This window comes from Alexandromys fortis, unplaced genomic scaffold (assembly GCF_014885135.2).
Source record: "Alexandromys fortis isolate MF-2015 unplaced genomic scaffold, M_Fortis_MF-2015_v1.1 scaffold_296, whole genome shotgun sequence".
NCBI classification, from domain to species: Eukaryota; Metazoa; Chordata; class Mammalia; order Rodentia; family Cricetidae; genus Alexandromys; species Alexandromys fortis.
Genome location: NW_026068172.1, coordinates 643,793 through 655,670, shown reverse-complemented (window position 1 = coordinate 655,670; position 11,878 = coordinate 643,793). Strand labels below are relative to the sequence as shown.

The window sequence follows — 11,878 nt, the reverse complement described above, 5'->3', positions numbered from 1 at the left end:
AAGGTCTTGACTGTCTAGGCCGGCAGAGCTCTCGACCACCATGCACGAGGCCCTGGGGCCCAGCTCCTGCAGCACGTGCTACAGACGTGGTGGCACACACGTGATTCCAGCTTTCCAAACTCAGGCACTGCAGAGTAAGAAGTTCAAGGCTACAGGGTGAGTTTGAGGGCAGCCTGGGCTACAAAAGACTCAATAGCAAAAAACCAAGCAATGACTACAGAAAGAAGTCTGATCAAGCCATCTAAGGATTCACAGCAAGTGACTTCAGTGTCAGCTGGGTCCCACCACACTCTAGGCCTTGGTTTCCTCTTCTATGAAATGGGGTGACAGCTAGGGGGGTGTTGGAAGACCCGGACAGTGGGCCAGTTTCTGGGTGCCACCCGGAACTTGCGGGTTAGCAGCAGCCAGGGCTGCTGGAACTGGGAGCGGCCTGTGGGGTAAGTGCTGTTCGCACCCGGCCCACTTGCCCTCGCCTCTCAGCTGTGGCCTGGACACCTCCAAAGACCGGATCCACATGCCACAAAGGGGAACTGAGGGAGACTTGGGAACAAAGGTCCTCAACATGCTGTCACACCTGTCTTCCCAGAATGTGAAACACTGAGATAGGAGGATCACAAGTTCCGGGACAGCCTGGACTGAATAACGAGAACCTGTCTTCAAAGTGTAAAAGTGGCTGGGGCTGGGGCTCAAGCCTGTACAAGAAACCCTGGGTTTGGTGGCTCAGTGGTAGACCCAGTGAGGGACTGGGGGTGTGGCTCAGGGGTGGAGCCCCTACCTAGAATCCCCCAGTGAGGGGCTGGGGGCGTGGCTCAGGGTGGAGCCCCTACCTAGAATCCCCCAGTGAGGGTCTGGGGGCGTGGCTCAGGGTGGAGCCCCTACCTAGAATCCCCCAGTGAGGGGCTGGGGCTGCATCTGGGCAGTAAGCTCTAGAGCACTGAGGAAACACCTTCACTCTGCATTCCTGCCTTTCACTTCCTTACCTGCTTCCCTCTGCTCTCTGCAGCACTTCTCTGTAAAATGTTCCTTACACTACAAAGGCCCTTCTGGAATCCATGGCCCAGCTCTGCATCGCTCATCTGGGAAACCCACTCTGGTTCCCATGAGTACTCTGCCGCCTGTACTAGTCCAGGCACTATCAGGGAGAGGGACCACGACTACCTGAAGTCAACAGAGAAGACAGCAGTTATGGCCGGTCCTTGTGACTTTGTCCCTGAAAGAGACAGAAATCTAGCATCCAAGAATTTTTTATATCAAGGCCAAGATGCTACTGGATAGAATGTGGGGAACACACCAGAGTCCTGTAGGAGCATCAGAGTCTAGACACGGCATAGCATGTGGGAGCATCGGCGTCCTGGCGCTGTAGAGCGTGGGGGCACCCTGAGTCCCATGGGAGCATCGGCGTCCTGGCGCTGCAGAGAGTGGGGGCACACCTGAGTCCCAAGGGAGCATTGGTGTCCTGGTGCTGCAGGCTGTCAGTGGTTGTCTGTATCTGCGAATGAGTTATCACTGACAGCTGAGAGATACTTCCTTTTCCACGAGGAGCAGCAGATGCTCTTCCTAGCAGGCCCCTATGCAGCCTGCTGTGGCACGTCCTGAATTGCCGACCTTCACTTCAGCAAACCTTATTTTCAACCTTAACCTTCGGTTGGCCTTTTGGGGACTGTCCCAAGATCAAGAGAAACAAACTCAGCAACCAGAGCCTTTGTATTCAGTGGTGTTCCAGAACGAAGAGGGACTCCTGGGGCAAGGAGTTGGGGGGCCACTTAGTCCCTGTCTGGATCCAGAGGAACCCACTTGGGCTCTGGGAACAGAATTCTCCATATTCCCAGAGCACTTCAGTTGAACCCCAAAACCTCAAACACATCCTGATGCCTCATTTCCTCAGTGTGGCCCCGGGGTGACTCGGGCCATATTGCCAGGGGCTCTGAGGATCGTTCTGAGTCATCCCTGAGTCTGTGAAGGAAGGCTTGTCATCTCAGAAGCTGGTGGCCACAGCGGCACACCAGTTCCCACCAGTCAAGAGCAGGGCATTCCTGCAACTACTCTAGTGTGTGTTTGTGTGAATGTTTATGTGAGAGTGTGTGTGAGTGTGTGTGTGCGCGCGCACACTCTGTGGTGTCTTTTGGAAGCTGTGCTCTGCTGGACTGGGGAAGCATAGCTGGGAAGTGGAGTGCAAAGCTCGTTTGTGCAAAATCCTGGGTTCTATTTGGAGTCTTGAAAAAGAAGGAAAAAGTTGGAAATTGGAAAGGAGTATTTTCTCCCTCTACGGGTCAGAATGCCTCTCTGGACAAGGGATAGGGGCAGGGGACTGACGACCCTGGGAAGACAAGAAGATGGGCAGGCACAGCGGAGGACAAGGGCTCAAAGGCAGAATCAGTCTAGCTACTGTGAAGAGCTTAGAATGATTGGGCCAAGCTCTGGAATGGCTGTGGGCTCCCAGGGGTTTATGTGTTCCAAGCGCTCAAGCTTAAATGCAGACACTTTCTGAGCGCCAAGCCACTTCCAGTAAGGCTCATTGTCAGCTACAAAAATAACCACCGTGGAAGCTGTGACCAGCTGGGATGCTGCCTAGCCATGCCTCTGCACCCGGAGGGGGGTCTTCCTTTAAAGTTAGCACTCTGGTTTTAGACACCCCAACGTCAAGGGGTCATGTGAATGGTCAGATTCCAGAAGGCTTTGGGGACAGTGAGCCTGCACCATCCCTCAGAAAGCAGCAGGCAGGGTCTCCCATCGTCAGCCAAATTTCCAGGTGGGTGCAGAAACCTTAGATCCCAGTGCCTGGGCAAGGCGCATGGATCTCTGTGAGTCTGAGACCAGCCTAGTCTACTGGTCTACGCAGTAAGACCCTGTGTCAGAGGGAGAGAACTGTTGATAGCTGTCTCCCAGGTATGACATGGTGGTCCTTAGTGCTGTTGGTCAGTTGTCACCACCTGCACAGATTGGGCCCTCAGCACTCCATCATGCACGGGGGAGGGTTCAGGAAGCTCGCCCATCCCTGAGTGCGAGAGGCAGTTAATAGGTTCATGGCTGTCGAGGGATGGAGAGACATTTTCTTTGGCCCTTTGGGTCACACATATATACATGTGTGCATACGTGTGCACACGTGTGTGCATGTGCACAATAGAAGGGGATCTGGTTAAGCATAGGGATCACCCTAATAGAAGGGGGTCACCAGAAGTGTGAGGGGGTGAAATATGACCACAGTCTGTTAACAAATATGTTGGAAAGCGCATCAAGGAGGGGCTGGTGAGAGGGCTCACTGGGTAGAGGTATTTGACACCAAGGCCAAGCACTGGGATTCTATCCGGGACCCACAGGCTGGAGGAAGAGCAGCTCCTTAAAGTTGTCCTCTGACCTCCATACCCAGACTGAGAGGGAAAGCCGCAACCGCAGAAGCAACTGAGCAGCCCGAGGTGGGGCCAGGGATATCCTATCCTCAGATCTAGAACTGGGCCCAGTCTGGAGCTCTGGAGCTCCCGCCCATCTGCAGTCACTCCCCCTGAAGCTGGTGTTTATTGCTGAACAACTGCTGTAGCTGTGCCTTTCTTGGAGGGACTCCTGCGGTGGGAATCACAAACACCCGCGACCAATGCTACTCACGCCATTTGCTACATAGTTTTCTCACACTGCTCCCCCCCCCCCCACTCTACTGGCTGGCTTGCTTATTTTCTGGGGAAAGCTTTACTTACTACTATCTTGGGGGGACTTGGTGGCTCTGCAGTGATGGTGTGAGACCCAGTGCCTCAGGCACACATGTGCCCTCACAGGATGTGGATCGGTTTTGCATCTGTCCCGCGCACACTTCCACGCACATGTAGAAGTCAGAGGACTACCTGCTGGAAGCTGTTGCCTCTTTCCACGTGTGTCCACGGGGTCATTAGGTCATCAAGCTCAGCTGCAAACACCTTCACTTGCTGAGCCGTCTGGCCCGTGCTGGCCCATTCTCTGCTGTTTGAGACACGGTCTCCCACAGACCTGGCTGGCCTCTGACTTGCTATGCAATTGAGAGTGGGTTTGAATTCCTGTCCCCCCCCCCCCGTGGCCTTTCTGCTTGTGCCCCTCTCTTTGGTTATTAGATTCTTAAAACAATGAACCAACCCCAAGAAATCAGAGTTCTCCCAGGGGGAAGGCTGAAGTCCTGGGGGCTGCCGGAGGAACTGCTCTCTGTGGGAGAGCCAGCTTGTCACTTGACCTGGAAGGAAAGACAAAGAGGGTCACTTGGGACGGCTTAGTTCTGGGAATTTACTTCCATTTTCTTGTTGATTTGTTCATTCCTTGAGGTCAAGGGCAACCAGCTTCCCTCCCACCTGTGGGGCCTGGGGTTGGAACTCAGGACTTCTGGTTTGGCAGCAGGAGCCTGAGACTACTAAGCCATCTCACCAGCCCTGGCTGTGTGCTATGTTGCAGGCAGAGTCTCACATTGTTGCCCACTTTGGTCTCAAACTCTCGGACATAGGCAATGTCCTGACAAGATGGGACCACATTCCACCTGCTTCAAAACCTTTAACTGCCTGCTAGATAAAGATTTGTGAGCAAGCCCTGTTCTGGGGTTGGCACTCAGTGGGCAGCACACTCTCCCAGCTTGTACCAAGCCCTGGGCATCCCCAACACCAACCAGGTGGCACACCCATCATCCCAGCACAAGGGAAATGGAGGCACTCAAAATGGTCCACAGCTATGTAGCGTACTAGGGCTAGCCTGAGCTACATGAGGCTCTGTTTCCTAACCAGCAAGCTCCTCAGTGTGGCGAGGCCTCACCCAGGAAGGAAAGTTCTACAGCAAACTTGCAAGTACTAGTGTCTGGCTTTACACTGTGGTACTGGGTCCCGACGAAGCAAGCAAAGCAAGTGACTGAAGCCCAAAAGGTCAGTCTGGGAGCCAGGAGGAACTGGTTCTCTGACCTTGGGAAGGATCAGGACCTAACCAAGGCTGTTCAGTTGACGAGACAAAGAGAATTCCTCCCAGTCTTGAGCCTCACACAAAAGAGGCCACCTACAGAAGCCAGGCCAGTCAAGCCCAGATTTGTCTATTGTTTGTTCCTAGTTTGCAAAGAGAACAACTCTGAACTGTCACATCCGCAAGTTTCCCTTTAAAAAACAAAACAAAGGAAAAACTATGGGGGGGGGGCATCCCTGGTCCTCCAGCCTCAGCCTCCCTACGGCCTGAGTACGACTGAGACCCCTCTCCTGCTCCCCTACATTCTTTCCGAGGTGGAGGATCATGGGGTTCAAGGTCATCCACCATTGTACGTTATGTGAGGCCAGCCTGGGACACCTCAGACCATCTCAAAACTAAGAAACTGAGGACAAAGCCTATAAAAACAAAGCCAACTTTTCTGGAGGGGAGGACGGTCTCATCTGGTAGCCCAGGTACCAGGAGTGTGCCCCACACCCAGATTAGCATAATGCTAACGTCGCCTTTAAAACTGCATTTAGTTATCTATTTAATATGTGCATGCACGTCCAAGGGCCATGGTCATGGTGGAGGTCAGATGACAACTTGCAGGAGTCAGCTCCTTCCATGTGGGTATCCCAGGCTAGAACTTTGGTCCTCAGACTTGGCAGCAATCTCCTTTGCCCACTCAGCCATCTCCTTGGCCAGTGAGACTTGAGACTTGTTTATTTAGAGACAGAGTCTCACTACTAGCCCTGGCTGACTTGAGCCTGCCATGAAGATCAGGCTAGCTCTAATTTAAAGAGATCTGCCTGCTTCTGTCTTCCGTGTGCTGTGACTAAAGGCGTCCGTCTCCATCCTTGGTTATTAGTTTTTATTTACTGTTGTGTGAGACAGTCTCAAGAAGCCCAGTCTGGCTTTAAAAACTCCTTACTCTGCCTCCACCTCCCACGTGGTGAGATGACATTGCCGTACCTCATGCTGCCACAGCTGAGTGAAATGATTCCGGGTTGTTTATCAAGCTGAATCACACCATTTCAGAGTCGATGTTTGAGCCAGGGTTTGCGCCTCTCTCTTAGGCGGCCAGCGAAGTTAGTCACGTTTGTTTTTAATTGGGAGGGGGTCTTGCTATGTAGCCCAGGCTAGTCTCAAACTTCCACTCTCTTTTCCTTAGCTTCCCAAATGCTAGGACAGACGTGCACCACAACAGTTTTTCTCTTTTTTTAATTTTTTTTAAATTATTTTTTTAATTATTGCATTGATTGGTGGATTGTGGGGAATCCACGTGCCACAGCTTGTGTGTGCACGTGTGCACGTGGACATCAGAGGACAATTTTTGAGTCAGTTTTCTCTTTCTGCCAAGTGGGTCCCAGAGACTGAACCCAGGTACTGGTGGCAAGTGCCTTCGCCCGCTGAGCCACATCCTGGTCCCTGATAAAGGATTTCTGATGAAGAGGAGGGTGAACCTCAGGAGGCTGAAGTAGGCGCTGGAGTTCAAGGCCAGCCCTAAATGCATAGAGAGCTGGAGGCTACAGAACCCCTCCCCTCAAACAAAACAAAACCCAGAAAAGATGGAAAACAGAACCCATGGTTGAGGTTCCTGTCTATCAGTCAGAAAACAAACCAGAGCTCATCCTACAGACCCGCGCATGTCCACACCGCTCGGCGCTGCCCCCAACATGGAATTTCTTTGGAATAAACAAGAGATAATGATCATTTCCATTTCCCCCTATTTTTTTTTTTTTCCCAATCTCACCTCCTGATACAGTTTGTCCAGCGCCTAGGAACTTTTTACTGAGGAAAAAACCTGTAGGGTGGGAGGCCCTCGTTTGAAAGGCACTAGAGCTGATAAGGGGCCAAAATAGCAAGTCTATTATTTTTGGTGGCAAGTTTATTTTCTGGCTGCTTCCTGTTTGGTCCTAAAATAGCACCATAGAAGGGGCTCAGGACATGGACGGCCATCTCATAAACTGGCTTGGAGGCTGGGACTCAGTCTTACAGGAGTCTGACTTTGTAATAGTAAACTGTTGTAGGGCTGGGGCAGTTCTGTACCTTGACTCTTTCTACCTACCCAACAGCCCTCAACGTGACCTCAGGCCATCTGCACGGTGAATCTCAGCATCTGCAAGACACCACCTCTTGAGTCCTGATTCAGCTCATCTGCCATCTGCCTGGCGCAGGCAGTGGCTCCCCAAAACCCAAGCTGAGGACATTCTGCCATTGAGCACCACCCCAAGCTCCCCTTTACTGTTTATTATTATTATTATATTATTATTGTTGTTGTTGTTGTTGTTGTTGCTGTTCTTCGAGACAGGGTTTCTCTGTGTAGCCCTGGCTGTTCTGGAACTCACTCTGTAGACCAGACTGTTCTCGTTCTCAAACTACAGAGATCCTCCTGCCTCTGCCTCCAAGTGCTGGAATTAAAGGCATGTGCCACCAATGCCCAGCTTTTTGTTATTAAACTTTTTTTTTTTGAGTCAGGGTCTGTAGTTCAGGATGACCTTGAACTCCCAAACTTTCTGCCTCAGATTCTGCAGTGCTGGGATGACAGCGTGCATCCCCAAACCCAGCTTCTGTGGTCCCAGGGTGGAGTGCAGGACTGCACAACAGGCAGCAGATTTTCCTGCTATTCCTTTCTTGAGACACGGCATCTCCCACAGCTGTTTAGTTCTGCCTCAGCTTCCCATGTGTGGGATCAGGTGTGCACTGCCACACCTGGTTGGCTGTAGGGACCCTTTTTCTTCTGTGTGGCTATCCTGTGTGTATCCTGGCTGTAGAGACCAGAAATTGACGTCAGGTGTTTTCCTAGTCTCTCGCCATCTTTTGTTTTTGTTTAAAGACAGGGTCTCACATTGAACCTGGAGCTCAGATTGGTTAACCTGGCTAGCCAGCGAGCCCCAGACATCCTCCTGTCTCTGCCTCCAGCACTGGGGGTACAGCTGGGCCACCTTGCCTGGATTTACTTTACAGAGTGTCTAGGGATTTGCACTCAGTCTCTCATGCTTGCATGGTAAGTGCAGTTGGGTATTCACGCCTGCGTGTCTCTGCCCATGAAGTTGTAGCCTTCCTCTAGCCTTGTGAACATGAATCCCAAGGAGGGGCGTGGGCAGTATACGTCATCTCTGCGCCTTAAAAGGCTCAAGGCTGGGGCTGGAGAGCTGGCTCGGGGTGAGGAGTGCTGGCTGCTCTTGCAGATGACCCAAGTTCAGGTTCCACTACAATATGGCCACTTGGGAAGCCAGTAACTCTGGTTCCAGGGAATCCGACGCCCTCTTCTGGCCTCAGAGGGCACTGTACACACCTGGTACACAGGCACATGCAGGCCGAACACCCACACACAATCAAAGGGGGGGCGGGGGTGGGAAATGCCCAAGGTCAGGGCCCACAGAAGCCAAGTAAACCGAGGGCTAAAGGCCCACATGGACCCAGGATGGCACAGGAGCTGAGGGAAGTGGGGGCAGCTTCAAGCCATTGACAGCTGGTTGGGTAACTACTGACCAAATGAACAGGCCGTGACGTGAGGGGCTTCTGGAACGCTTGTACAGCTCTGTGAGCCTAAATCTAAAATGGTCATAAAAAAGGAAAGAGAAGGGCTGGAGAGGTCGTGTAGGTAGGTGTGCTTGTCGTCAAGTCTGACAGCTGGTGGATGCCAAAACAGTGTCACCTGAAGCTCCATGCCTCCAGAGGCAGGCAGTTTTGTGAAGCCACAAATCAAAGGCTTTTCAAACACCGCGATGGAGACATCTCACAGCAGGCTACGTGACCTGAATGGTGCTGCGGAGGACTCCTGGCTTTTCTGCTGGTAGAGGCGACCAAAGGTTTGTGCTTCCTGAAGCTAGTAGTTTTTTTCTTTTTTCATTCCAGACACAGGGTTTCTCTATGTAGCACTGGCTGCCCTGGAACTTGCTCTGTAGACCAGGCTGGCCTCGAACTCAGAGACATCCACCTGCCTCTGCCTCCTGAGTGCTGGGATTAAAGGCATACGCCACCACTGCCCAGGCTAATAATTCACTTTTTAAAAAAAACTGGGAAAGAAGTCGGACAGTGATAATGCACACCTTTTATCCTAGCACTAGGGAGGCAGAGGCAGGCAGATCTATGCATTTGAGGCCAGCCTGATCTACAGAGCAAGTTCCAGGACAGTCAAGGCCAAACAGAGCAACCCTGTCTCAAACAAACAGGTTTGTCTGTATATATGTGTGTGTCTACATATATGTATGTGCAACACATAAATGCTTGGTACTCAAAGTCAGAAGAGGGTAGTGATTCCCTTAGAGCAGAGGTACAGACGGTTGTGAGCCATCATGTGAGTGCTGGAAATGAAGCCAGGGTCCTTTGCAAGAACAGCCAGTGCTCTTAACCTAAGCTGTCTCTCTAGTCCCTTATCTATTTTGAAACAGTCTGGCTATGTGGCCCTGGCGACCTTGAAGTCACTACATAGCCCAGGTTGGCCCAAACTCAGATCTGCCTACTTGTGCCTCTGCTTTCCAAGCAGTAGGGTCAAAGGCATGCACCACCACTAAGTGTGTGTGTGTGTGTGTGTGTGTGTGTGCACACGCACACCCAAGGAGGCCAGAGAGGGCAGTGGGTGCCCTGGAGCCGGGGACACTTGTAGCTGAACTGTCTGATATGGGTGCTGGGAATGAAACTTGGGTTCTCTGCAAGAGCAGCAGGCATCTATCGAGCTCCTCACTCCATCCCTAAGTCAGATTCTAAATACATGAAATAAACTGAGCTCTAGGGAAACAGGTCATCTCCACCACGCCAGAGGCCCTCACGCGGCCAGGCAGGCTGCCGCAGTGATAGACGGCCGTGTGAGCATCTGATTCGTCTGCACTCAGAAAGCTGCACATTTAGAAGCAGTTCTGATTCCAGGTGCCTGACCTGCATCACTTTCTTTGAGACATGGTCTTTTTACGCAGCCCTGGCTGTCCTGGAACTCATGTAGACAAGCTGACCAACTGCCCTTGCCTACCTTTGTCTCTGTCCTAGAGTGTTCCAGCAAACTGCATTTCAAAAGCACTTGTCTCTTGCAGAGGAAGAAGGATGCATTTTGGAAAACGAGTAAGTCAAACTGGCTTATCTGTGATCATAAATTGCCTTCAAAGCTTAGTATCTGAGCGGGTGTGGGGAGATGGCTCAGTGGTTGAGTGTTTGATGCTCTTGCAGATGACTGAAGTTCAGTTGCCAGCATCCACATGGTGGCTCTGTAACTCCAGCTCCAGGGGCTCTGGCGCTTTCTTCCAACCTCCATGGGTACCAGGGATGCACAGACATACATGCAGACAACAGTCATATACATTTAATAAAAACAAAAAGCAAAACCCACTACTATCAACAACAAAACGGCCCTTTGAGATGGCTCGCTGGGTTAAGGCATTTGCCGCTAATATGACCTTATTCCAATCTGAAGGTATCACAGGGTTGGAGAAAAGAACTACCGCTGCCCTTTCACTGTGCATCATGGATTCATGCATGTGCACACACACAATAAATAAACAGAATGCAAAAATAAGTAAATAAATAAGACAAGTATGCAGTGCAGGGCTGGACCAGCAGCTAAGAGTGTGTACGGTCTAGCAGAGGACCAAGATGGCGACCCAGTACTCACACTGTATGGCTCCCAACTCCTGTACCTCCAGTTCCAGGGGATACAATAGCCCCTTTGGCCTCTGCCAGCACCTACAGGCATACACATGCACCGTGCACAAGCAAACAATTTAGTACTTCTCTTTACCCCTGCTGCAGGAGCACCTGTCCTCAGTCTGCTAGGGAGCCACTGACGCATGCTCCTAGACTGAAAACAAGATAGCTTCATGTTTTGTATTAAAATATTTTATATTAATCATTCAAACTTCATTTTTATACAACGAATGCATACATCATGTGTGTGGGGGCTGTCTTGTGGATATGGGGAGGGCCTAGTGGTGGGACCTGTCTGCAGTCAGGAGACTGGAGGCCTCCTCTGCCTTTGAATGATCTGGAAGGTGAAGCCTGACTGATAGCCATCACACTGCAGACAGACCCGCAGCTTCCAGGCCTTTTGCCAGCTGCCCTCCTGGCCCAACCACAGGGGTAAGCTGCATCTACTGCCTCTGAACAAGGCCCCAAAGCCCAAGGCTCTGCGGCCAGCTTGTCCTTGGCTGTGGTGGCTGTGGCATAGCACGGCTTGAAGCAGGGCACGTGCTGAGCATGGGTGGCCTCCCTGCACCACCTAAGCCGGCATGTCAGCCTTGCTGAGCGCAATGGCCAGCTCCAGGTCCTCCTGTTCCTGTCGCCGGAGTCTCGCCAGCCGCTCCTGCTCCGCTTTCTCACTCTCCCTCTTGGCCCAGGCCAGCTGCTGCTCCTCATTGCCAAACTATAAAAAAAGATTGGGAAAGTGAGAGGGGGACCCAGAATGTGGGCGGAGGGGCCCTGACCTCACCCCATGTACAAAGAAGCAAGGTGCATCCAACCTGAGCTGCCAACTGGAGGACCAGACACCCACCCCTGCAGAGAGAGGCAGCCTGGACTGGTGCTGGAAGGTTCTAGCAGGCAGGCCCACCAACTCTGTAGGCACATCCTCCAGCTTTCTCTCTCCTTTTGAGACAGGTTCTTCTTATGGAGACCAGGCTGGCCAACCCTCCTGCCTCAGCTACTCCAACTGTCAAAGTTTCCATCCTCCTTAGGCTGGAGCCACAACCTCCCAGCTACTTAATTCCTCCAAGTCCTCTTGAGAGGCCTCAAGCGCCCAGGGAGCCAGCCCACTGCCTGTATAGGGACCTCAACAGTCCCCTAATCACCGTCTCTTCTAGTGAATGTGGAGGTCTGTGTCCTCGAGAGCAGACAGACATCAGCAGACAAGGGATGAAACACAACCTCCTTGGGGAAGGACTGTGGAGAGGAGCACAGGCAACTGCTTCACCAGGGCCCTCAGAATGAATCGTCTGTACGTTGTCACCAGTAACTGACATGGATAGTGGCTTGGGGACCTTGGAGAGTCTAG

The 11,878-nt window shown here is 52.0% G+C and overlaps 1 protein-coding gene across 8 annotated transcripts in view; it reads right to left on the bottom strand.

The window, feature by feature from the left end:
• Positions 1-10,712: 10,712 nt before the first annotated feature.
• The window catches only part of Eps15l1 (epidermal growth factor receptor pathway substrate 15 like 1), an 81,833-nt gene continuing 80,667 nt past the window's right edge, over positions 10,713-11,878 (bottom strand). For 6 of the 8 annotated variants that reach the window (XM_050128406.1, XM_050128413.1, XM_050128410.1 and 3 more), the window contains one exon: positions 10,713-11,251. In XM_050128406.1, the coding sequence (XP_049984363.1) occupies positions 11,108-11,251 (144 nt within the window). In that variant the 3' untranslated portion in view covers positions 10,713-11,107. The remainder of the gene's footprint in view (positions 11,252-11,878) is intronic. The other 2 variants (XM_050128414.1, XM_050128417.1) reach the window with 2 other exon arrangements.